Genomic DNA, 26,699 nt, shown 5'->3' with positions numbered 1-26,699 from the left:
CAAAGTGGGAAAGGAGGAGCAGGTTGTATAGCAGCAGTGCGCGTAAGTGCTCAGCCCAAGGAAGCCCAGCAGATCTGGTGAAGTTTTATTTGGATTGCTTTGGGGACAGGCGAGTCTGGTGGGCCGGCGGGTTTTCCTCACGTGCGAGGTGACAGTCTCCCTCAGCAGTGGGATTCGGGACCCTGCTGAAAGGGGCTCCCGCTGCCTGTCGTGGTGCGGGGGGCTTCGTGCAGTTTAAAATGAAAGAGGCAGAGGCGCTGGTGGAAGTAACGTGAGCTGAGGTGAGAGCGAACTGGTATTGCTGCACTTGCGGCAGCAGTTCCCAAAGCCATAAATAAAACAGCTGCAGATCTGTGTAAAGTCTAATGGCATCGGTTGCGTAAGGAGCGGGGTCGGAGTTCCTGTCGCCTGCTCGAATGCACCTTCTGGAGGAGTTGGTCTCCGGATGATTCGTGCGGTACGTTGTAATCCTGTGGTCTCTATGTGACAGCGTAGTGTGTGTGAAAGCTTGGTGTGATACAGGAAGGCTGGAGGGACTGGGGAAAGACAGCTTTGAGCTACTAGCTGTGCCACTTCTGTGCCTCTTTGTTAACAGACGTTATCTGTGCGTGTGCATGTGTACACATTTATGTGGGTATGCACTTCTCAGCCTTTGAAAACCTACTGATTAACTTTTAAAAAGTTAATCAGGATTTAGTGTTGAGGGTCAGTCAGCGGAAAGCTGGTCTGCTCGCTGAGCTGCAGCAGCAGTTTCTGCCTCCGGCGTGCTGTGAACACCCATCTTCCTGCGCTTGTGTTTCAGCACGTTGTTTACTGAGACATAGTTTCTTTTCCAATGCCGATTTTGTTTCTTTTTTTTTTCCAGAAAAAGAGGAAGTTATTATAAATGGAGAAGGTGAAAAAGAACGGAAAGACCCCTATTTTGTGGAAACACCTTACGGCTACCAGCTAGACTTGGATTTTCTGAAATACGTGGATGATATACAAAAGGGGAATACCATTAAGAAACTAAACATCCGAAAGAAGAGGAAAGCCGTACCAGCCTCGGCGGGTACCAAGAACTCTGGTGGCCAGTGCAGTGGCTGGACCTCCACGGAGTCTCTCTCCTCGTCGAACAGTGATGAGAACAAGCAGTCTTGTCTGGCAGCGAGGAGTCAAGTAACCTTGTCCATTGCTGCAAGACCCTCAGTTTCCTTTGAAGCATCTCCTTCCTACTTAACCGTCCCTGAGACTAAGCAGCTTCCTCCTCCCTCCCCTCAGCCTCCTCGGCACAACCTCCATGTAACAAAAACCCTCATGGAAACACGGAGGCGACTCGAGCAGGAAAGGATGACGCAGGTCACGCCTGGAGATGTCCGCAGGCCTCGGCTTTCCAGCTTTGGAGGCATGGGCTCCACGAGCTCCCTCCCCTCTTTTGTGGGATCCAGCGGGTATGGTCACATGTCTCAGCAGCTGCAGAATGGGTATCAAGGGAACGGCGACTACGGCGCCTGCTTCAGCCCCTCCTTGGGCAGCTCCATTCGTCACAGCCCCATGAGCTCAGGAATATCCACACCGGTCACCAACGTGAGCCCGGTGCATCTGCAGCACATCAGGGAGCAAATGGCAGTTGCCCTCAAGCGTCTCAAGGAGCTCGAGGAGCAAGTCAAGACCATTCCTGTGCTGCAGGTCAAAATTTCAGTGTTACAGGAAGAGAAGAGGCACATGATGGCCGAACTCAAAAACCAGAGGAAAGCCACTCAAAATGACACGTACGGTTTCAGAAAGCGATCCTACAGTGCGGGAAATGCAGAGCAGTGGGAACACATGTCTCAGGTGAGAAGAGGTGGAGAACTGTATATAGATTGTGAGGAAGAGGTGGAGAGCGTGGAGCAGAGCTCTCAGAGGATAGAGGAGTTCAGGCAGCTGACTGCTGAGATGCAAGCCCTGGAGAAAAAAATCCAGGATAGCAACTATGAAAGTCCAGCAAACCTTCAGGTGAACAGAGAAAGCCTGACAAAAGAAACCCGATCTGTTGCTGTAGGTGCTGATGAGAACATGAATGATGTGATTATATACAACAGATCTGCAAGGCAACACAGAGAAGTAGCTGTGGGGACAGAGAAAGAAATGAGAGAGTCTGGGGTTGGGGTGACGGAGGCCATGCTTGGCTTGTCTACAGAGGTCGAGAAAGAGATAGAGCTTCAGCAGCAGACCATTGAAGCCCTTAAGGAGAAGATTTACAGACTAGAGGTTCAGTTAAAGGAAACAACCCATGACAGGGAAATGACCAAATTAAAACAGGAGCTGCAGGCAGCTGGGTCTAGGAAAAAAGTGGATAAAGCCGTGATGGCTCAGCCCCATGTCGTCAGCAGGATGGTGGAGGCCGTCATACAAACGAGAGACCAAATGGTGGGAGACCACGTGGACGTTGCCGATTCGTCGGTGGGAAACCACCTGCAGACAAGCAGTGTTGGCAGCTCCTGCAGACCTGCTGTGCGGAGCACGGCTGCGGGCCCTGGCTGCTGATGCTGCAGACAAGCAGTGTTGGCAGCTCCTGCAGACCTGCTGTGCGGAGCACGGCTGCGGGCCCTGAGCTGCTGATGAGCCGGTGGCAGGTGAGGGAGAGGGCAGAGGTGCGAGACCAGGGCACAGGGAGGTCAGTTGAGCTGCGCGATAAGGCGGTGGGCGCAGAGACAAGCATCTGCGAGACAGGTGTCAACACGGAGGAACCAGCAGGCGCTCCGAGCCCTGGCCGGACAGAGCAGTTGGTTGGAGCGGTGAGGTCTGTGGGCTGTGGGGATTGCTCGGTGGACGTGGTGGTTTGCACGCCCAAGGAGCGCGTGTCCCGTGAAACGGCCACAGAGACTGTGCCCAGGGCAGAGGCGATGGTGATGGCCGTGCCTTCTACAGCTAGCCGGCAAACCAGCACCGCTTTGGAGATGGTGAGCCAGTGCACCAGCACGGAGACGGCCTCCCTGGCAGACTGTGGGACAAACACCTCTCTGAGCAGCTGTGATAAACAGACCAACACAGAGAGCGTGGAGATGCGGAGCGTGGCAGTAGGAGATGGCCGGGTGAAGGACATACACGTGTCTGCTAAAATGCGTTCGGTTGGAGTGGGCACCTTGCTCTCTAGCCACCCTGGCTTTGAAAAGCCCTCTGCAATAAAAACCAAAGACTGTGGCGTTGGGCAGATAAACGTTCATGAGAACTACCTGGTTGGTCTTAAAATGAGGAGCATTGCCTGTGGAGCCCCTCCATTGCCGGTTGTGCCGGCTGGCACCAGGAGCATTGGTGTTGGTGGAGAGTCTGTGTGCGAGCCGGTGAGTGGTCTGTCGGAAAGCCCTCTGCCTCCGCCTGAGCTGAGGACGGGCTTGGATCACTACATTGAGCGCGTGCAGAAGCTGCTGCAGGAACAGCAGATGCTGCTTGCTGAAAATTACAGTGAATTGGCAGAAGCCTTTGGGGAGCCCCACTCCCAGATTGGATCTCTCAATTCGCAGCTCATCAGCACCCTCACCTCTATCAACTCCGTCATGAAATACGCCAGCACGGAGGAGCTGCGGAGCCTGGACCTTCAGAAGCAGTGCGTGGAGAGAAGCGCCGCGTCAGGTAAGCCCAGTGCCCAGGCACGCGTTTGGTCTGCTCCTTGCCAGCACCGCAGGTCAGTCACCTGCTAGGCTCTCACTGTGTCTGGAAGCAAGTGTGTAATCCTCCCCGATGAAACGCAGAACATAACGTTGCTGGACATGCCTGTTGGGTATTCTCTCCAGCCCACCACTGGTAAATGAAAAACCAGAGGTGGTATAATGTTAAGAGAATTCAAGGTTAATGCCTGTGGGTTTGGAGTTTTGTCCTTCCTTTAAATTTGGCATGCAATTTTTAAAAACTGCGGTGTCAGGTTTGACAGAGTTGAAAGTCACACTCAACGTCTGTATCAAACTGACTTGTTTCCACAGACGTTTCCCTGGGTTTTGTAGTGTTTCTTCCATTGCCTTCGTTCCTTGTGCCTCTCAGCCAGAGAGCTGTGGGGTGCTTTCCCCATTCCAGGAGGGCTGATTGCTTTATAATAGGCAACTCTAGAGCGCTTCACAGAAACCACATCTTGCATCTTCTCTGATGCAATAGCTATTTGTCCTAATGCCTAATTACAGCCTCATGTTTGAAAGGCATAAGCTGTAATTACTGCTGGAGGTTTTGGTGACACTCAGGAAAGGCAAGAATTGAGATTTAAATACTTCCTTGCATTTTATTTATTAACTTTAAAATCTATACAATTGATTTGAGGGATTTCTTTACTCCCTGCAGTAAAGTTGCTTACTTTTTTTTTATTTTTGGGTGTCTGATAGTCTAGTTTAAAACTTAGCCATTTTTTCTAATACCTTCTTGCTGAATTCAACCACATTACTATTAAATTTATAAACGTTGGCTTACTGGAAACTAGTATGTAATGCCTAGCAGTGACTGTTAGATACTGTCTTCTTGGTCCTGTGGTACAGTGACTGAAACGGGAGGTTAAGGAAATGGGAGGAACTTGTGCAAATTCATCTCTATCGTGGGTGATGAATTGGAAAAAAAAATCCTGAGTAAATACCATTTAATGTCAGCATAATATTATTGGCTAATGCACTGCTATATAAAGCTCTTGCAGCTTATTACTGTCTTAAAATTTACCTATTTTTGTTAAAAGGCAGTATGGTAAATCTGATTCTTTTTGATGTTCATGCGCTAAATTGAACCATCCATTAAAGGAGTTAAAGTGAAAATTTTAGCTTCCCATAGCAAAGCAGTAAGCAACATTTATGTAGCGGTAAAGAAAATGTATGATATCCTGTTTGCATGCATGCAATATGATACTATATATGCAATATTACTATCTTTCTGGTATGCACTTTATATTTTGGGCTTCTTAAAAGTAATGATACTATAATAATAAGTGTATCTAGCAGACACCAGAAGTGTCCTTAAAAACAGTGAACCAGAATTTTTGCTAGCTGTAAATCCTCAATTCCTTTCCCTGCTTTTACTGTACAGTATCAAATGTGTAGTCTAGAGACTTGGAAGTATTTAGACACAAGTGGAGCAATGGATCATATTTTACTAAAGATGTTCTTACACAGATTCAGATTTCACGTTCTTGATAAAATTATTTTGGAATAATTTTATTTTAACTTGTAATGCCATTATCTTTAGCTGTGGATGCTGAGTGTAAAATCTCTTTATTTTTAGTCCCTGGTGAGAACTACATGCCAGGACTGTGTGCATAAATCAGGCTCTGGGCTATAACAGTTTAGACCCATGCAGAATTGGAGTGAGAAGGAGGTCATAAGACTGAAATGTTTCCCCTTCTCTCTCTATTAATTTCGAAAATACTGTCTTTTCTACATTTATTTGCTAGTTCTGCTGCCTGTTCCTGTGGTTTTACAGGTCATGTGTTACTTTTTTCAGTAAAAGGATTTTTGCTGAATGAAGCACTAACTTAAATAATTCTGTAAGCACTGGAACTAATAAAGCCTTTTTTTTTCCATGCATCAGTATCTCATGATAGCTTGTGAGCTCTTAATAAATCTTTCCTCGCATTTACATCTCTTGGATGTAGCTTTTCGGGTGTTTTGTGTGTGAACTGAACCAGCGCCCCTTTCTCCAGGCCTGGCATCTCAGCCTGATTTTTCTAAAGCTTGTATAAATATAAAAATCCTTCAGACCACTAAATCTCTAGTCCAGTCCAGTTTGGTTAAAATGAGCTATCGGGTTTAAGTTACTGAAAGAAGCATGACCTCGAAAGCCTTGGTTTCTTAGAAAAACAGGCTGAAAATAGAGGCAGAAGTGTCTGGTTTCACAGTAGCAGCAGTAGTGTTGTCCTTAATATTTTATTCAAAGAGCATCCTTAGGAAGCACCTCTTAGAGGCCGGGTACTTTTAGGGCAAAAATACCCGAGCTGGCTTTGAGGCGTGTGATTTGGGTGCCAGTTTGCCATGTTAAGGGTTAGTGGTCCATACTGGTTCTGATACCTGAAGTAGCACATCAGTCAAATTCTCAGCTTTACAGATTTTTTTCCCTGCTAGTGCTGGGGAGATGGGGGTGTGCTGCGGGGGCGTCTGCCGTCTCGCAGCCCGTGACACAGCTAGTGGCAGGCGACGGAGACTCAGGCACGAGAGCTGGAGCCTGCTGAGCAGGACACGGGCTGGCTCTGCAGCTGGCATCCTTAGACACAAGCCAAGGGGACATCTGAGATGATCTCTGAACCAGGTCTATTAGCAATTAGTATATTGCTTGTTGCAAAATAAACACCTTTGCTTCCGTAACTAAGCAACTCCTATTTACATATGCACTGTCTTTCAGAAGCCCTAGTGGTGTCAGGGAAATCAAACCCACTGGCCAGATAAGCCGATTTCCACTCCACAAAGTCATGTTAGCCAGCATTGGCACCCTGTCTGTGTCCAGCTGGATCGTATGGATGTGGGTGACAAACCTAGATGCTAACTGATCCTTATTTTCAGACCAGACAGCATATAGGAGGACTAAGAGAGGTGAGCGCATTCAGGTTCTCTGTTTATTGTCACAGAATTTTTGAGAAGTTTCAGAAAGTTACATTTGAGTGCGTGTGATCGTTTTGCAAAATATCAGCCAGAGTCCTAATGTCACTTGTAGGGGTTTTAATTACATGGACTTTTCACAAGTCTTGTAGATGGATGTCTTTCACAGGCAAGGAGTTTGCAAGCGTGGTACTTAAAAACAACTGCTCTACCATTGATCTGAAAAATTACCTGAGCACATTTGACCTGAAAATGCAAGATTATTTTGTCTCAGTGATCTTTGGAGTATCAGTTCTACAGACAATTTTTGGAGCCATCCTGACTGAGCACCCCAGTGGAAGCATTACACTTACATTACACATCGTGAGGAAGGAGGCAACTTCTTGAATTAAGACTTGAAGGAATGAAAGGAAGTAGGAAGCAAGTGGTGTCAAAAGTCTTGGGGGATAGGAAAACATGATGTGCCATGTGGTAGAAAGATCTTCCAGGGTTTTCGACTTGATAACTTTCACTCAGAGCTGGGGAGGGCAGGCTGAGGGACGATGGGAAGACTGAAGGAATGATGGTGGTGCGAGAAGCTTCTGGTTGTCCAAAGCTGGTGTGTAGGACTCATGAGGTATTGTGGCCACGGTTGTCTCTCTCCGTGTTGTCATTTGTAATGCAAAAACAGCAGGGAACTGGAGAAAGCTGTTTTCTCTTAACAGCTCTTCTGTTTGACAAAGTTTGTAGCCTTTTCTCTCAAAAACTGTGTATCTTGATGGGTTGGTAACCCCCCTCCCAGCAGCATGGACCACGCTAATGCAGTTGAAGACTTGAGGCTTGCCTGAGGCTCAAGGAGCTGGCGCTGTTCCAGGCTCAGGCATGTTGGTGCACCCTGCAAAGCTGTGGGTTGCTACAAATTGCACTGGTTGTCTACGTCTAGGCAAGTGAACAAAGCCCTCGGCATCAACTCTGCCACAGATGCATGCCTTAATCACCAGGTTAAGTTTCTTTACAGATTTGCTTGTTTGTGTAGCAAACAGAATCCATCCATGTCTCTGCCGGGGAGAGGGTGACTGACGTACGTGAAGCATTTTTAACATTCCCTGGAAGGTAGTGCATGATGCAAAACGGTCATGCAGATGGTCCCATCTGTGTGCCAGATGAGTACTGTTTATTCATGTGTGTCTGCCTGGCATCTCAAAGAATACAGTGCCGCCTCTGCATTTTTTGTATGGCAGGTGGTATCTATTGACCTGCTAGTTGTGACAACGTATAAAGCTCAAATGCCTGTGTTGTTCGAAAATGGTAGCGACCTCTATATTAGGAGCTGAGGTGTTTAGCTGTTTTTTTTTTTTCTGTTTTAAATACCTATCCAGTTATATCAGAAGAGAAGCAGAGACCTGGTCAGTAATTGTCCTATAAAGACATTATTCAAGTGAAACTCCGTATAGCTCTTTAAAGAGGTTTGATGTACCTTCCCTGGTCATGTGTTAATACAAGCTTATTACTATTGCCATTATTGTCATTAGAATATTTGCTGGTTTCATTCTGTGGCAGCACTACATGGAGTGTTTGAATCTGAAAGGTGCTCTATCTCCTCATTTCTCCTTCAGTTAATAAAGACTATAATTTGCCACAGTATAAATAATTTTTTCTTTCAAATCTATTGCTGCTTAGAGAGTGTCAAGCTCCAGCCTGCTAGCCTGTCTCTTAGGGTGACTTTGGTAAAACCCCAGTTCCCTCCCCGTGCTCTGGCACAGGGACATGATGTTCAGGCACTGAGCTTTGTTCAGAGTTCAACTCCCATGGTAACAGGCACACCTATGAATATTTAATGGCAGGAGATTCCCATTTTTCCAAGGACGTGTTGTTGTATTTCAGCAACTGTAAAGCATCAGCTGAGAAGATCAACTCCTCATAAATGAGAAAGAAAGGAAAGCTCTGAGATGACCTTCCTGCTGTGCCCAGCATCATGAGATGCTTTGATCCACCACTCATCAGGGAAATTAAGGATGGCTTTCACCAAGCTTCACACACAGTTGTCTTGGAAAGAGAGCATTTCATAAATAAGATGATTAGCTGCTTCACAGACGTGTAATTTTTTGTGCTCAATCTTGTTCAATTAAAGGAATTGGTTTTGACTTCCAGTTTCAACAAACTAGCTTCACCAGCTAGTTTGGGGATGGAAGGCAGCTTCTCAACAGAAAGAAAATGGTTAAAGCAAGAGTGAAAATGAAATTGAGATTGTTCTTGCAATCCTTTTAGAGGAGCCATCCTGTTAGAATGAGCCTTTTCCCTGGAGCCAAATGGTAGTTGCAACATTTACCTATGCCTGGGCCCCAAGTGAATCTGGCTTCTGTCAGTTTATCATATAAAAAGTTCATGTGTGGCAATTTTTTGTTCTGAAATTTTAAATTCACTGACTTTTAACCTGGAATGGCTCAAAAGTAGCTTTTAAAATGAAACTATGTGTAGTTTTCTGAGGGTAATACATTTATCAGGTAAATGGGTTAGTATCAATCGTTGTAAATGTTTAAACGTAACATGTTTGCTCATCACTGCCTTTTTATTTACCTTAGTAGAATGGTTTTTTTTCTTCAGTAGTTCTGATCTGTAGACCAAATGGAAAGTGGGTTAAAAATTATTTATATGAAAAAATAACTTTTTAAGGGTAAAGCAACTTAATAAGATTTAAGACCACTGGAGAAGAGTTTGTGTTCTCCAGTGACAGTAATTTCATAGGGAGCTTACTGCTACCGTGAAGAAATCATGCAGCGTGAAAGAGAAGTATTCCCTTGCTGTATATGCTCCAGACAACATTTATGCACTGTCTTTAATAGGGAGCGTGTAAGTTGTATCATTGGCTGTTATACTGTGCAAATAAATGTTTGTACTGATCAACAGGTTAAAAATAAAATCTCTGTGCAGCTACCACATGGGCAGCAAGCTCGTGCCCTTTTTTTAGCTAGAAGCTTGTGATGTTCCAGCCAGAGAGCTAGGTTCTCATCCTGATGGTATTTAATTCCCTGGCTTCATTTGCACTTCTCTTGATTTCCAGTGGTATAAAAGCATTGTCAAGCTAAATTGTTTTTATAGTAATACTTAGGTTTGCTTCCATCAGACTAAATGGAATTTTTCAAAAGCAGGTAAAGGCTGGACTTCTGTTATCATGAGTTCAGCACAAATTCAGGGGAAAAAGTACTGTTTAAAGCTCACCCAGTGAGTTCCCCGAACCAGCTTACTACATGACTACTTATGCTGTCATAATGGAAGGGAAGGTCTGCAGTTAGGAAGGGATATAGCATCTTAATAACACTGAACGGATTTTATAGGTGCCAGAAATGGCACGGGCAATCTGCTGCTGACATATAGTAGTTTTGCTGTCACCCTGGCTTAAACTGGTGAGATTTTCAAAAGAAGCACAAGTGATTTAGGAGAGGAGGTTCCTTCTAAAAAATTAAAAACGGGTGCTCTCATTCCCTCAAACCACTGGGGCTAAACCACTGAAGATGCTTCAGTCACTTGTTTCCCTCTGAAATTGATGAGAGTAGCTTTCTGCATAAGGGTTTACGAACAGTTGAAGTCTGTAAGTTTTTTTGTTTCGTCTTACCGTACTTCTAAATTACTCGTGAACTTTTCCAAGATCCCATACTATATTGCAAAATACATTTAGAAATTCCTGGCAGCTCCATGCTGTGGTTAGCTACGTTATATCAATACTTAGAAACTTATGTCAAGTTTGCATTATTTGCCCACAACAGCGAACTAACAAAAATCAACAGGGTGAGTCTACCCCAGTGGCTCTGTCTGGAGGCAGTGGCTGGCTAAGTGTTAAACCTGTTGGCTGATTTACTGTCAGTGCTGTGCACCGCAACCCGGTGTCGGTGAAAAGGATTCTGTGGAAGCATACTTGAGATCTGTGAGGTGAGATGAAGAGTCTGTTTGAAGGTCTGTGTAGACTGGTGGTAATCTTCAGCCAGGGTTTCACTTCCACACTTGAGAAGCACGCGGTGCCTCCAGCCCTGACAGCGACCCTGCAGCCTTGTTGGAGGAAGAGGGAACTTGGCTCCTTCAGCTTTTTGGTTTGGGCAGCAGTTGATTAATCTGTTAAATCACTGACCACAGTGTTGGGTAGCACAGCTGCTTCCTTCATCCATTTTTCCAAGTGATTTGCACTAGGTTGCTGCTGTCCAAGCATCTTTATGTTGGCTGTCTTGTAAAGGGGAAGGCCTGAGAGCTGATGTTAAATGCTAATTAATGGCTTGCAGCATTAATGGTGTGTTGGGCCCAAAGCTGGCCTTCCTTGAACCTTGGGTACTGTAGATGCAGTAAGTCTAAACATCTTAACAGCTGTTTTGGGAGAATGAGTGTACTGGCCAGTTTGTCTAATGCGCACTTATTTGTTGTGTGCTTGTCCTCAAGCCTCGATGTCATCCTCTTTTGTCAGGTGCTGGGGGCTGAGCAGGACACCTCTTCTTCGTTTGAAGGCATGGACAACATGCCGCACCCAGATCCTGAACTCAGTGTGGTGCTTCTCAGCCACTGAGGGATGAACCAGAAGAGGGAACCTACTGAGATCTTGTTGCATCGGTGGCAGGTTTAGCTAGGGAAGAGGCTGTGAGGCAGGGGAGAAAAGTCTGCTGCTGTCCATTTCTCTCTGTCCTACCCTGCAGCTCCCTCCCCAGCTGTGTCCCAGAGCAGAAGAGAGACACCTGAGGAAGTTCAGACCCTGTCTTTGGGGGACTGAGCATTGCTGAGGGGGCATAACAGGGCGCACCAAGGTGCTACTGGTTCACATCAGGCAGCACCCCCCTCTGCCCTGCCAGAGCCCTGCCGGCTCCTCTCAGCTCCAGCACACGCAAGCCCACCTGCAAGCCCACCCGTGTCCCCAGGACATGCTGCGGTTGTCGCAGCTGCCTTTGGAGGAGGACTGTGAAGAGACGGAGAGATTTCAGCTGACAGTAAACCCGGGCAGCTTCAGAGGCTTTGCATATCTCCGGTGCTTCAGAGCAGGTCCTCGCTGCTCCCTCCCTGTGTCCTCGGTGGCGAGGCTGGAGCAGAAGGGGTGACCTGGTAAAATGAGGCGAGGCAGCCACCACCAGCTGCAGTTGAAAGCGATTACTCTGTTCGGTACTCTCTAATTGTAGCTGTCACCGCTCCAAGCAAGCAGAGGGAGAGGCCGTTTCCTTGTTTTTCAACTAAGGGAGTTTGAAAATCGTTGGTTTTGGCTCAGCACTCCATCACCTTAGCAGCCCTCTTCTCCTCAGCTGGTGGATCAGGGATGGTGCTCGCTGTCGGGAAGAGACCTGGCTGAAGTCGGTCACCGCTGCGGAGCAAGGAGAGGTGGGGGAGTGAGAGCAGGACTTTCCTGTTGATTTCCATGGGTGCCCATTTTGTCCTGAGCATGCAGACGTGTCTCTAGAGGGGTTGTTCCTGCACAGGGTGCACTGGAGTGGCTGCTGCCTTCACCCCACACTTCCCTGAGAGGGCAGAAGCTTTTTGGTTATACCTGTAGTGACATGTCTGTCGATAGCCTGCCATGTGCCTTTCCTGGCAGGCGGCTTCCCCCTGTAGCTTGGAGAAACTGTAAGCAATGGTAGAAGTGGGCAACAGGCCTCATTGCTGGAGAAGGAGCCTTGGAAATGCACCTGGGGTGAGAGACGGTTGGGAACTCACGGACGTGGGGGGGAACGGGAGCAAAGAGGAGGAAGATGCTGGGAAGTGGCAGTGTTTGGAAAAATCAGCTTCATTATGTCCTGTTACAGGAAAAAAACCCAAGCAATTAAGGTGAAGCAAGAAGGGGGAAAGGCAGTCTAGCAAGACCAATAAAGATGTCAGCTCTACTTCTAAAAGTGAATATTTGAAATTTACATTACTACAGTATGTTAGCATCCTGTGCCATGGCACTCATCTATTTGAATGAGGCGGCTGTGGCTTAATTCTTGATAAATGAAAAGGAAAAAAAGACAGAAGTGATTGAAGCAAGCTTTGAAAGAAAGAAGTGATAGTGTTTAAATAAGTTAAACACTATCTTTTTTTTCCTTGAAATGCTAGCAAGATTACTTAAGGAAGAATGTGTGTTTAAAAAACCAGTGTGTTCCACAAACAAAAGCATTTATGTAGCTTTGTAGAGCAGTCCTAATAGCACAGCTGGAGGAACTCCAGGGGAATCTGTAAAAGTCTGCGTGTAATTAGCGCTGCCTTTTAAACACACACAGGGGAAAAAATGAGTGGATGCCAGCAAATCAGGGGGAAAAAAAAAATGTATAACCCAAACATTTGGAATTTGATTTGAATACAACTACTAGCTCAGTACAATCCTGAAAAGAAGAAAAAAAATAGAAATGCAGTGGGTGGGAGTTTATTGCAGTTGTCTCAGTAACTGGATAAAGTATATAACTTTGAGAATTAGTGGGATGTTGGCAAAAAGGAAATTTTCCTGAAAAATTTCTGCTTTCATGGAAAATGCCATTTCTTAAAAAAGAAAGTAAGATAAAAAGGGCACTGCTCTTGCAGAGGGAACCTGCAGAGTCCATGAACGTGCTCTTCAGGCGTGTCAGTGAGGAGCAGCTCAGCAAGTCCCCCTGAGCCAGGGTGGCAGGAGCTGGGGTCACTGCATGTACCGAAAGAGAAGGAAAAGGAAGGAGCACTCCTTTCATCCATTTTAAAGCCAATATCTTAACAGTTTTTCTTTGTATTGTATGTTTTAATGGAAAGAAAAACTCACAGCTATTTTTTTATGTGTTTTCCGAAAGTGATCACACCCTTTTCCTATTGGATCCCCAGAAAAAAGAATTGTAGAGCACAAGTGGTGCCCTTTTTTTTCCGATGTTTTTTCTTTTTTTCCCCCTGTTGATCCAGTGTTGACGGAAATGTTTTGGTCTGACTCCTCCGTGATGCCTACTGTCTTCTCTGGCAGGTGCTACTTCGGAGTACCTCCCTCACGGCCAACTTGCAAGCACCCACTTAACTTCAAATTTGCGAACACTGAAATTGGAGCAGGACATTGTGCCTGCTCAGGAGGAGAGGAAGACTCCCCTGGTGGAAGCTGGTCGGGGAAGGAAGTCCTTTTCTTCTCAGGACAAAACTCTCGCTCCAATTAACCTGACAGATGACCAGCTTGCCTCTGGCCTCTATGGTAATAACTGGCTCACATTCACCTTTCGTCGTGCTGATGGAGTTTGAATATGAAATACAGTTAAAGGAGGTTTTCAGGGATCTCAAAATTGTGAAAGCAGGGAAGGATGTGGCTACAGGGAAAGTCACAGCGTGAGATCCTGTGTCTGCAGATAGTGATTAGTTTTTAAATGGCAGATTGTAGTGCATCAGTGAAATGCCATTTAGTGTCTTCATAAGAAAAATGTACTGAGAGAGAAAAGGTTAATAAAATATATTTTTTTAAACGTAAATTTGTATGAATGTTTTACCTGTCTTACACTTAGACATTGGTTTAAAAGTTGTTTCAGTGAATACTAAAATCTGAAGAAACAGCCTTGATTGAACGTCTCCACCCTGTTGAATAGGTTATTGTTAAATGTCCTGTCTGTAGTAATGCGTCAGTTCTGGCAATGAGCTGCTGTCATCTGACACTAAGAATTAAGATTTTCTTAACAGAGCAGAGTAACCCATTTCAATGTTAGAAGTCTTTCACAAATAGCAAAGGGGAAAAAAAGTGTCTTTTCTTAAAGTTTTCTAAACCATCATAAAGATTAGCAGCATGTTGGAAGATGGCAAAGTTTGGCTAAACTAGTTTTCTGTTTCCAGCGTTGTTTTTGGAAGTGTTCTTCTATATTTTCAATGTGCATCTCACACCATGACTGTATGTATAAATGTGTAAAAAGATTAGAAAGCCCAGCTTCAGTTGGTAAATCAAACAGAAAGCTGTTTGTTTGTTTTGAAAAATTGTTTAAAGATGCTGCAGTCAAAGCCGGCTACAGATTTGTACTGATATGTGTGCTTTGTCTCCCTTTTCAACAGTATGTACTAATAATGAAAACACACTCAAATCTATCATGAAGAAAAGGGACGGGAAAAAGGATTTGAGCAACACCAAGAAGAACCTGCAGTTTGTCGGCATTAATGGCGGGTAAGAGACCCGTCTCCAAAAAATCTGTCATTGAAGTACTTTCACAGTGGGAAGGAAGGGAGGAACCCAGCTTATGCATAGCTTTGGCCTGCCCTTCAGGCTGAGGTGCATCTGCTGAGTTTAAGGGTCGGAGGGAAGAAGGAAGCAGCTGAGCTCATCTTAATCCTCTGTGAACCTTCTGTGCTTGCAAGTCATACATGACATCAGTCTCAAGTACCTGTAGATTAGATTGCTGCCAAATTTAACACAGGAAACTGAAACAAACTCAAAGAGCCACGGGAACATTTTTCAGGCAATATTTTAGTGAGGAAAACTTTAATATGTATTTGGCAGCTGACAAGCACGGCATTGTGCTATTGCACAATACAGCAAAAGATGGCGTTGCCTAAGAATTAACTTTTCTGGCTTTGCACTAGATAAATACAGAAACTTCGCTACACAAATACAGAAAACAGTATGGAAAATTATCTTCTTTTCAAATATTACTTGCCCTTGCAGAATGTTGCAAATAACTTTAAAATGGTTTTACCAAATTATTTTTATATAGCTTTTCAAGCCCTTTCCTCAGATTAGTTTTTCTTTAGTACAAATGCGCTGTGCAGTATATAGCCTAAATATCACAATTACTTTATTTCATACATATTGGCTAAAAGTATTATTACTTATAGTGGGGGAATGTTACCACTCATAAATCACTGTTGTACATTAGAAGAATAGGCTTAGTACATTAATTCATCAGCTGTTGAGGTTGGTGAGATAAGACAGTTCATTAGAATCAGCATTATAATTGTCCAAATCACTTATATTTCACCTAAAAGGTCAAAATGTTTTGGATTGTCACAGGAGAAAATGTTAAAATTGTGGCTGTTGTCTTTAGATGGGTTTGTTAGCTTCCCTGCTTATATCTGCCTAGTAAGGCAACAACGCAATTTACTCTGAACAAAGTCATTTCATTTTGGGGCTAAGGGAAAGTCTGACAGAGTGTTAAGACTTCTGTTTAAAAAAGGTTGTTCTTTAATTACACACTGTACACATAATAATCACAGTGTCAGTTGGCAGAGACACTGAGTTCAGTGAGTAGAAGGGGTCTCTGAGTAGAAAACAGGAGGACTAAGCCTTTGCAAGACATTTTTCAACTTGCACCAGCGCAGGTGGGAACTGAACGCTGCTGAATGGCGCTGAGCAAGCACCCCTACCCCTGCCCATTCTCCCCCCAGGTATGAGACGACATCCAGCGACGATTCCAGCTCTGAGGAGAGCTCCTCCTCGGATTCGGAGGAGGAGTGTGATGGCCACGAGTACCCCTGCGGCCGGCACACAGAGGAGGGGCAGCCCGTGTCCTGCCCCCCGGAGGTCTGCACCGTGGGGGCAGAGAAGGACAGTCCCCCCCTGGAGTGCGAGGCCGAGGAGGTGGAAATCAGAGAGAGGTAGGCTGCTCGCCCTTTCCCATGCACCTCTGAGGGGGTCACCGCCACCTCATCGCACAGTGCGAGCCGTGCGCTGTGCCCGTGCTGGTGGAGAAAGTGCCAGCCCCCATCGCTGCTTGACTGCTGCTCGCTTCCCTCCTCCTCGAGCGGGTAACCAGCAGCGGTTTCATGGCAAAACAACCGTGTGTGAGTGGGGAGAAGGTTTCGGAGGGTGTCCTTTCCAGTGGCTGACCCCAGCAGCTTTAAACGGCCCATTTATACTGAGACCCCGGCGCCCACCCCCCCCCCCCCCCCCACCAGGTGACAAACGGTGCTTGTTTAGGAGCAGGCAATGCCTTGGTAACCTGCTCTGTAAAACAGTAAGTAAGCAAGCAAATGAACCTTGAACCATGCACACCAGGTCAGCAGCCTGCTGGGAGCGCATCTTCCATTTGCACCTTCCACAGCATCTCAGCCGTGGCTGGTACTGCTTGGTAAGATGATGGGGTACAGCAGCAAGGAGGTCATCCAACCATCATATGCTATCATATACTTTAAGGCTGACGTCATGCGCTTGTTCAACATTTCATCTCTAAGTTACTTTTCAAATTGCTGGTAATGAGCTGTGTAAGGTAGCATTTGACAGGCAAGGCATTTTTTATTTTGGCACAGGGAAAGCAGTAGTGTGGTGAGTTTTTACTGATTCTTGATTGGTGAATGGACAAAAGGAAGTATAAACATAAATAGTGAAGGGGTATTTTATAGATACTGGGTTTGGCAGATGTTTACAAGTGTGCTAGCTTGGAAAATTATGTAAGTGGAATAATAACAGTAAAAGAGCTAAGACAAAACTAAAATGTCATGTTCCACTGGAGATATAGCTTAGCATCAAACTTATCTGTAATTATCAACTGCTAAATAAAAGAGATGCAGAAATTCATAATTAAGGACTATTCGTAGGCCTTGGAGCGGTGAGTTCTAAAATGCTGTGAGCTTTTAAGTACCCTGAGCTTTATTTATACAGTACTGTAGCCTGTTATTTTACAGGTCGCACAAAAAGATGGGCAGTTTCTCAAAGGAGCTCTCTAATTTATATTTGCCCTAGCAAGGGGTGATGGTGAAGAGGGGCAGCAGGACAGCTTAGATAGCCATGTGTACTTGAGGAGCATGTTCATTGCAAGCTGGCTGCCCTGGCAGTGCCCTTTGAGGGGAAGAGGCAGGGTGCATGGCCACATGACCGAGTATGGTCCATGCGATGCTGGAGCATTTCATTGCTCTGGAAGCACGAGCAGCTGGCTTGTAACCCTGGAGGGCTAAAATGTCCACCTTACACACATGAGTGTGCTAGCCTCTCCACTATTTGGGAGAATTTTCCTGGAAAATTGCCGTTATCCTCTGCGGCGGGTTGTAGGCAGAGATGGTTGGCCACAGCCTGGCGTGCCACCTCAGCTGTTCCCCGAGTTTTGAAATTTGTGATGGAAAGGGGGCAGAAGTGAGGACTGGAGAAAGAGAGTAAATTTCCAGAGTGGATGGGATGAGAAAGTCTGGTTCTGGTGAGCAGGATAAAACGAGAGCCGGCAGGGAGGCACCGCCTGTGCCCTTTCCCACCGGTTAATTCCATTTCCATCACAACTACCGGCATTTCCTCTTGTTAATCAAGTAATCAAAGCACAGAGTATGTAATATATGCTCTGCAGCCGTACAGCGGTAGGTGAGAATTTCCACTAGAAGGGTTGCCAAGTCTAAAGCACAGAAGTGATGCGTCGCCTGCTCTCCATTCTTGCTGCTCCTCCCGCTTACATCTGGGAAACACATTTTTCCCTCCTCACGGAGGTCCACGGCCCCAACAATGGCTCTGCTTGCCGTGGAGGGAGTCCCCACGGAGAAGAGCTGCCAGAGTGGCTTCTGCGTTGCAGCAGCTGATGGCTTGCCTGGAAACATTCATTGCCACGCGACTTTCAGAAAGGTAAATGTTTCTATGCTGAAACATTGAGAGAAAAAATTAAGCGTGCCATGTATTCTGCTGTCTCCCTCAGATATGAACTAAGTGAAAAGATGCTTTCTGCCTGTCACCTGCTGAGGAACAACATTGATGACCCCAAGGCATTGACCAACAAAGATGTGGTAAGCAGTGCAGGGAAAAATTCTCTGTGAGCTGCAACAGAAAAACTTCAGGAAAGGATAACTTCTGGTTTTGCAGGACCAGCATCGCGGTGGCTAGGCAGAAGAGGATTTCATCTTTCCTGGAAGAGTCACAGTGTGCTTTTTCTATCAGGAGACTTTTGTGCAGAGAATGTACTTGAGCTTTGTGTGCTGGGGTGCTGTCGTCCCAAGGCACACACATAAAAATAGTAACATGAAAGCGCAGTTTCAACACATCGTGCATTCCCGTGTTATTTTTGTAAGTGTTGCTTTAGCACTGCTGTGGACGGCTCTCAGGCCTCGCATTAACAGACTGCACGGGGTGAGGAGCCTGTTCTTCCCATGACAAAAGCTCAGAGCCTGTTCTGAAACTGAACGTGCTCTGCCTCCTTCTAAGCACAGGGATACTGTTTCTGTCTTGCCTGCTGTGCTGGTAGCTTTTATCAGTGCACCAGGGAGTGAGGAGAATTCATTGTTAATACTCAGTCTCAAGAAAAAAGGTTGTATTTGCTTCATATAGGAATCGCCCATATGCCTCATATAGGAATTGCCTATGCTACTTTGTGAGGGCAATGTGCAAGCAAAGGAACACTGCTTAGTGACTCGAAATTGAATTTTGCATTTGTTACAGTTGTGCAGTGATGTAAAAGGCAACAATCCAGTGCCAGTCTCCTCTACCATAGAGCATCTGCAGCTTCGTAAAGACAATAATCTCTGTAAGACACAGACACAAATATTGTCTGTGTCCAGTTGTGACATTTGTGGTCCAGGGAATATTTTGAAAGGTTGTTTAATACAGTTGCGAAGGGTAGTTTTTAATCCTGTGTCAGTCCTTCACGAGTAGTTTAGACATTGAAACAACAAATGCTTCAGGCCCAGTTGGAGTTGAAAATGTCAAAAATGGCATAACCAGGTGATAATCTCTGCCTTGGAAGTGCAATTTGAATTTACATGTTTGTTTCTTGTGCTTAAAGTGTTCGCCAGCACAAGTGGTGTTTTGTATCTGGAAACTGCAAACTAATCAGCTCTTGTTCTCTGTCTGTTTGCTGATAAAGAAGTCTTGTCCAAAAAGGGTAAACTTCAGTACAGCTAGGGATCTGTCTATATTGTCCCAACCTCTTCCAACATCCTCAGATCTTGTAGCTGCTGTTTACGCCAGAAAGAGCTGCAGACTGCTCCTTTTGGGATGTGATGGATTACTTGAATTAAAAAAGTCTACCATTTACTTAATAATGCGTGTGATACTGTGACTGTAAAAATAATTACTTAGTGGTATTTTGTACTCAGTAGTGCCTAAAATAAAAAAAAAAAAAGTTATGTCACTTTATGACCACTTTTGTGTTTCAACTCTGTATGTTCACACGGTCTCTTAACTCAAATGGTTGGACCTTGTAAGTTTTTATTATAGTAGTACTGATGTAGAATATTCTGTATATATGTATACGTAGTACAGATATATATGTAGTACTGACGTGCGTAGAATATTCTCCCTTTACCAGACACAGGCCCCCTCTAAAACTACTGGAACAGGTCCTCTGTGTTTTCCCTAGAGGCTAGAGAAGTGTGCTGAGTGTCTTTTCTGCAAAACTGTCCTTGAACTTACTGGTCGCCTTGCAGGTGGGGGTTTATGACAAGAGACGGAGGACATGGTGGTTCTTCCAGGTTAGAGAAATTGTCTCAGAAAGTCGGAGCTGGCGGTGACGGCAGGAACACCCTTGGCTCACAGCTAGATCTGCTCTACCTGCAGTGTTCCCAACAGACAGTTATCTGGCCTAAGAGGCTCCTACCCTTTCACCCTCAGTCCAGACCAATGGGAAAGTTTATCCTGAATGTCTAATGTGCATCTTCTCATTGCAGCTAAAATCCCTTACTACTACAGCTATCCATCCTGCAGGTTAAGAACAGGTTCTTTTCTCACTGCAACAGCCTTTTGCACTGTGAAAATGTTACGGTGTTCCTTTCCCCAGCCGTTCTTTCAGCAGAGAATCTCCGGTCCTTCCTGTCTGTCCCATAGGTCAGATCTCCTTGGCTTCTAATCGTTCTTGCTGATCACCTTTGAAACCATTTCAACTGAATCTTTGTTGTTATTCAGTCATCAAACCAGATAAGGTAGTAGTCCAGCTGTTGCCTTCATAGTGCTAGGTGGAGAGAAGGGACTGCATCACATGCCATGCAAGCTATAAATCTGTTTATTCACCCCAAAACAGTACTTGCCTTTTTCATTACAGTGTAATGTTGTTGACTCAGGTTCAGCTTGTGATCATCTGTAATGCCCAGCTCTTCTCCTGCAGAACTGCTCTCCAGCCAGTTCTCCTATACTTTGTGCATTTGTTAATTCATGCCTCAGGATTCAGCCTAATTGACTTAGCATGCTGTTGTTTTAAGTCCCTGAGAAATGTGCGTTCCCACTGCTCTTAGTCTTGGGTTCATCAGTGATTTATGAACTTAGTTCAGTATTTCATGGAAATCGTTACTCCAAGGCTTTTTTCTGTTCACCAGTATTTGATACCCATTAATTCTGAGGGCAATCTCATCCTAAAATTCTGTGCCCTCAGAGGTGACCCATTCCTAAAAATTAGGTGAAATGAGAGGAGGTAAACAATTGCTGTTTTAAAGAGGGGTTTAGTCAGAGGGAAAGTTTCAGTCCGTACATCTTGTTTGTGAGCTGAACGCTTTCTTCCCACATTTGACTAAAAAAGGCTTCACCTCCTGCATCACTGACTTGTGGGATGGAAAATCCTTTAAATAGATTGCCCATATGTAAATTTTTCTGTCTTGGTTTTGGCAGAGGTTTTGTTTAAATACCATCCAGCATGAGTGGTTTCGTGTCTCGAGTCAGAAGTCGGCTGTCCCTGAAATGGTTGGAGACTACATAACTGCTTTTGAAGAGATTTCTCCTCCTGTCCTCAGACATATCATCAATATGGCGGATGGAAATGGAAACACAGCTCTGCATTACAGCGTCTCACATTCTAACTTTGAAATTGTGAAGCTTCTTCTGGATGCAAGTAGGTTGACTTGTTTGCATATTTTTTTTAATTATTTTTGTTTTTTGCAGTCTGCATGGTGGAATTCTTGATGAGCAAGAGGTCAAGTGCGGGCTTCCTCCAGCAGCTGTTTTAACTGTTAACAGTTACGTGGTGGCTCACTTGGGTAGTCTAGAATCCTCGTTTCTAGTGCTAGCTTTGGAGGTGACGATGATGGCTCTTGAAGTTACAAAAACACTCAATTATATACAGAGTTGACCAGTGTTTGGGACAGATAGGTAGATCCCTGACTCTTGGATTGTAGTCCAAGTTCAGCAGCACCAGCCTCCAGCAGTTTTCTCTGGAGGCAGCGCAGCTGCTGCTCAGCCAAAGGTAGGGTGCTGGTGGAGGAAGATGCATTCAGGTATAAACATCCATGTTAAACACTCAAACTAGTCTAGCTTTATCTTACTAGAGCAGTACAGAAGCTTTTTCTGGCCACCACCTTGGCACATCTATACTGCTGTCCTGAGAAACTGGAGCAATATGGCATTCTGCTATATAGGAGCATTTCTCTGATCCATGAGCAATGTGATGATGCTTCATTTAGTTCCTTTTGTTGTTGCTTCCTTCTCTCGATCCCCGTGCCACACACATGCAGAGAGGGTAGTGGCAGAGGGGAGCCTCTAGAGCATCTGCTCTCTACGTGTGCTAAGCCAGAAGGCAGTCAGCAGAAGGTGTCACAAGTTGGAGCTGGTCCCAGGCAGGATGTGATCTGTTTAAGCCTAGTTTTGCTCCCTGACTGAAGTTTCCTTCCCTAAACTAGTTATAAAACCTGTCACAGTTGGTTGTGAAGCTTAACTAGGCCAATGACATGGCTAGAGTGTAAGCCTAGCAATATTTATAAATCCAAAAGGGTAACATCAGATAAACAAGGATATTAATGATACAAATCTCAGCTTTGATAACCTAGCATGTCTGTCACTGCAAAGACTTCCTCGGCAGGAAAGTAAGCGCTTTGAAATCTCTGGTCCTGTTTGAAGGCAGCCTGTTGGGAAGAGTGAGTCACGGCAGGGGAATGCGGGGAATGTCAGGAGCACAGTGAAATGCAGCAGGCTGGCTCTGCAGCATGGCAGTGGGAGAAAACTGCCCCTCAGCTTCCTCTCAGGGTAGCATGAGCACGCTCATCTGTTGCTAGAAGTCAGGACTTCTGTAGTTTACAGCAGTTGATGTATTCCTATGAAGACAGAGGGTTTTAACTGTAAAATCCAACAATGTGACTAGTGCCAGGTGTGTGGGAGCATACTGCATGTGCCAGCACTCGGGAGAGATTTGCGAACAGGCATATTCCTTCAGGTTTCGGCAGTCTCCCTCTGGACCATGTCTAAATGGTCACTACAGTCAACTTTGCAATGTGGTTATGTCACAGGCAGATTCTTGGTCCAAGAACTCCGTGTCTGTGTGTTTGGTGGGAAGAGCAGGTGAGACAAGAGACTCCTCTGTATCACCATGCAGTGTTACCAAGAGGACAAATAGGAAAACAGCTCTGTTCATTAGCCGTATAAAAAGGAGCTGAAATGTGACCTCAGAAAAACCACCTCTGCTGAAGTAGTCTAGTCAGGACAGGAGAGCATCCGTTTAATAATTATTCATTACTCAGGAAGTAATGCATGTTAGCAGAGTGTCATGTTCTGTGGCTTCAGTGGCTTCCCAGAAGTTACTTCTGAAAGTAAGGTTGGGCTACTGGTTATAAGGTAGCACAGGTGATGTCTATGGAACATGAAAAAAAGTGCATTTTCTTGCTTCTGCGCTTGTATTGCTTCTGCAGTGTTCTTTTCACTTAAAGGAAAAAAAGCCTTTGGCAATAAATCTGAAGTATTTCCTGAAACATTTTTGCTTGTTAAGATATCTGTGGTGTAATTTAGCCCCAAGTCTAGAGATACTGTTTACGTAAGTCTCAGTCCTTGCTTTCCAATACGATGAGCACACTGAAAGCCCTGCTGCCTGGTAAACTAATAAGCCCTGCTGGATTTCTGCAGAATTTTAGGAACAGAGACAGACTGAACACTAGACTTGAACAAAAAGGAGAACTCTTGTCAGCTGCTGGCACTAGTCAGAGGACTTTGACTGTATTTGTTCCCAGAGTACTTTTGTTCACAGTCAAATACTCTGTAGAGCTGGAAACGGTCTTTAATTGAAAGTTTTTTTCTGCAGCTCCAAAACATGTCAAAGTACACTTGCAGATCTTTAAAATAACACCAATTACAGGAAAATGTTTGTGCTGATGAGAAACAGCTTTTCCACTGACCAAGTTGCTGGGCCGTTTTTGTTTTGCAGTGTCAATCCCCTCAGGAGAGGAGCTTAAAGACTCTCTTGATGGTATTCCTGGGGTTTGGACCCATGACCCCGATGGTCATGTAAAATTTCAGACCACTTGCTTTTACAAAAGAAGAAAAACGCACAAAGAAGGCCCTAAATGATGACATATAAAATGGCTCTGTGCTCTCCCTTGTGTTGCACGCATAGTAGAAGAGAATCCTTTTCTTTCTCAGTCTCAAGAGCACCCCTGTTTATTTTTTTTCTTCTCCACTTTCCCTTGAATTGCTTCCATTATGAGAGCAATTGCTGCCTTTTCTTTTTATAGGCTGCTCTACTAACAGTTTATTCAGTTCATTAGCACAATTGCTGCTTTTTGGGTTCCTGCTTTCCAAAGAAATTATCTTATCCCTCTGCAGATGTCTGTAACGTAAATCATCAGAACAAGGCTGGCTATACCCCCATCATGCTTGCTGCGCTCGCAGCTGTGGAAGCAGAGAAGGACATGAGGATAGTGGAGGAACTGTTCAGCTGCGGGGACGTGAATGCTAAAGCCAGCCAGGTCAGTCAAATGGTTCACGAGAACTGTTCCTACTCCTGGGGCTTTTTATCTTTCCTTCCACGCTCCCATCCCTGCTCCATTGGTTCAGCTTTTGCACTCATTCACTCTCACCCTCTGCGGTCTTTGATGTTTGTGTATATGTTTTTGATTGCTGTATACAAAATGGAGCCGTGGAAGAACAGTTGAGCCTCAGGTCTGGATCTCTTCTAAAAATTTAAGATGGAATATTATATGAAAGAACCATTACTGAATTGTAGGAGGCATTTACAAAATCTGCGCCATTTAATTCCTTCGAAGGAACTCCAGATGTCTGGAAATAGATCCAATATCTTCCTTTAATAAATAGCTATGTGAATGTGGGATATATTATGCATAAAAGGTATTAAATAACGGCAAGCAAAGCCTTGAGAGTGCTGTATAAAATAACAATCTTTACCTTCCCTCAGAAGAAGCACAGTGCCATAAAAAATAAGTGTGCATGCTTTGTCACTGATTGTCTGTGTGGTGATTTAGGTTTTCTTCTTCTTTCCATGCAGGCTGGTCAGACTGCACTGATGCTAGCTGTGAGTCATGGACGGATAGACATGGTTAAAGCTTTACTGGCCTGTGGTGCAGACGTCAATATCCAAGACGATGAGGGGTCTACAGCTCTGATGTGTGCTAGTGAACACGGACATGTAGAGATTGTCAAACTTCTGCTGGCTCAGCCTGGGTGTAATGGCACCCTGGAGGACAATGTGAGTTGCCTTTCCCGATAATGTTTCATCAGATAGCTTCTCCACTCTGGAATGTTTTTCTAATTCAGTTTTTTTGATGCAGTGAAGAGCTGCTGAAATCTACTTACGTGAATCTCTGACTCACAGCACCAGAGTACCAAATGCATTAATCCTCTGCTCAGTGGTAGCAAGTGCTGTGATTATTTGGCTGGTATCTCTGCTTTTCTAACAGACCTACCCAGTAGCTATTTTTGTGGTTAGCTGTAGGTGTGCAGTGGTCAGAAGAGATAAACCATTTGCTAGTTCATGGTAAAATATCTTCCCTCCTCACATTCCTCCCTCCTTTCCCAGGAGTCTTCCAGTTTTCAGTTAGGACCTTATCTGGTGGCCTTCCTGTGTTGATTTCTGTGGCCGTGGCAGACATTAGCCCTACAGTTCTCTTCACAGGATTTTCACACAGTATCTACACTGTGACTTTTGAGAGTACAGGTTTGGTCTCAGTCATGAAGCTACATTGTCCTGACAATAAACAGATACAGGCTGTGATTTCAGTGCCAAGTGAGACACATATTTCTTGTTTGCAAGGATCATTGCAGCCTACACTGTCAGCAGACAATTTGATCTGTAGACTTCTCAAGCTTGAAAACGTCGACTTAGCTGGTTTCTTGCCAGTACTGTGTTCTCATTAACAACATCACTTCTTGGGAACGTTTCCATTCGTCCTATTGGTTTCACCCACTGAGCACTGAAATGGAGCCTGGGATTGGGATTTGGGAGGGCGGTGGGTGGTTATTTGTTGAAGCTGTTGCAGAAAGGCAGAGACATCATTTCTGTTGATTCACGCACCTGCTGCAGGAGCCGGCTCAGTTGCCCAATGGTGCCAGCGGTGTGTAACAGCTTGCCTGAGGGGAAAATGTAAGAAGGCCTCAGTGTAACAAACCCTTTTGGGGGCAATCTAGATTACTGCAGCCTGGATGCTGTTAGCACTATTAATCACCAAGTCAATAATTAAAGTCTTTATGGGGACATGACACTGAACTGTTCCTGTAGGCAGTTTGATACTGTTTGCCAAGCACAGCTTCTCTGCTGCTTATTCATTTTGTAACGGGTTTGTCTGTGCTGAGAGATTATGAGATTTTTAGTGTTCGCCTACCTATTCTGAATGTGACAGTGATGCTTTTCCAGTCAGCATGATCAGTAGTAAGTTGAGCTTCATCCTACTGATGTGTGCCACTCTGACAGTGATTCAGCATCTTGCTTTAAGAGCTTGGCTTTTCCTGGTGTTGACTGTGGAGTATTTGTTGTGCTTTGTACTGCATTATATTGCACGGTAGCGGACAGCTCTTCTAGCTCCCTGTCTGCTCAGGACAATTAGATTTATGTATAATCACTCCCTGTAGTCTCATAAGAAGACTTTCCACTTGGATGCTGTCCATTGTGTCCCATGCTGGAAAAAGGGTTTACAGTTTCCTTGAACTGCTGCTGACCTCTCTAACAGTAGTGGTACAGCAGTGGCTGGAAAATGTGCTCCATTCAGAGAGCCAACATACGAGGCGATCCCTATGAGAGGGCATATCAAATACTAGCATTATTGTGGAAACTTCTGTGCACAAGACTAGCAAGCCACTTGTGAGATTTGTGCCGAGGTTGTAGCTGCCTGCCTTGTAATTTAAACACCATTGGAGAGCAGGGGGTTGTAGCCATATGATGCACCAATTTCAGGAAGGGAAGGAAGCAGGGAAGGCAGAGTTGGGGGTGTGGCGGCTTTGTTCAAGTGTGCCCCTCTTGACAGCTCAGAGGTTCACATCGCAGGTTGTCTGACATCTGCTTCTTCCTGGACCAAATATGGTCTAAAGACAAACCAGCAGGTCAATATATTACCCTTTAGGCAAAAGCAGTCTTTGCTTCTAGCAGCCTCAACAACTGTGGTTTCTGAAAGCAGTATCTTCTGAGAAACGGAGGTGACAGTATTCGACCACGAAAGTCCATTTGTTTGTAGTTGGAC

General features: G+C 45.0%; 1 protein-coding gene across 1 annotated transcript in view; it reads left to right on the top strand.

Annotated features, from left to right (window-relative positions):
* Positions 1-368: 368 nt before the first annotated feature.
* Positions 369-26,699, top strand: part of KANK1 (KN motif and ankyrin repeat domains 1) — a 28,588-nt gene continuing 2,257 nt past the window's right edge. The window contains exons 1-10 of the mRNA XM_009327223.1: positions 369-457; positions 866-2,451; positions 2,517-3,594; positions 13,420-13,638; positions 14,478-14,586; positions 15,804-16,013; positions 18,029-18,116; positions 20,923-21,142; positions 23,836-23,978; positions 24,515-24,715. Of these exons, the coding sequence (XP_009325498.1) occupies positions 1,297-2,451; positions 2,517-3,594; positions 13,420-13,638; positions 14,478-14,586; positions 15,804-16,013; positions 18,029-18,116; positions 20,923-21,142; positions 23,836-23,978; positions 24,515-24,715 (3,423 nt within the window). The 5' untranslated portion in view covers positions 369-457; positions 866-1,296. The remainder of the gene's footprint in view (positions 458-865; positions 2,452-2,516; positions 3,595-13,419; positions 13,639-14,477; positions 14,587-15,803; positions 16,014-18,028; positions 18,117-20,922; positions 21,143-23,835; positions 23,979-24,514; positions 24,716-26,699) is intronic.

Source organism: Pygoscelis adeliae, unplaced genomic scaffold, assembly GCF_000699105.1.
Source record: "Pygoscelis adeliae isolate BGI_AS28 unplaced genomic scaffold, ASM69910v1 Scaffold26, whole genome shotgun sequence".
In the NCBI taxonomy this organism is placed as follows: domain Eukaryota; kingdom Metazoa; phylum Chordata; class Aves; order Sphenisciformes; family Spheniscidae; genus Pygoscelis; species Pygoscelis adeliae.
This window is presented reverse-complemented; position numbering and strand designations above follow the sequence as displayed.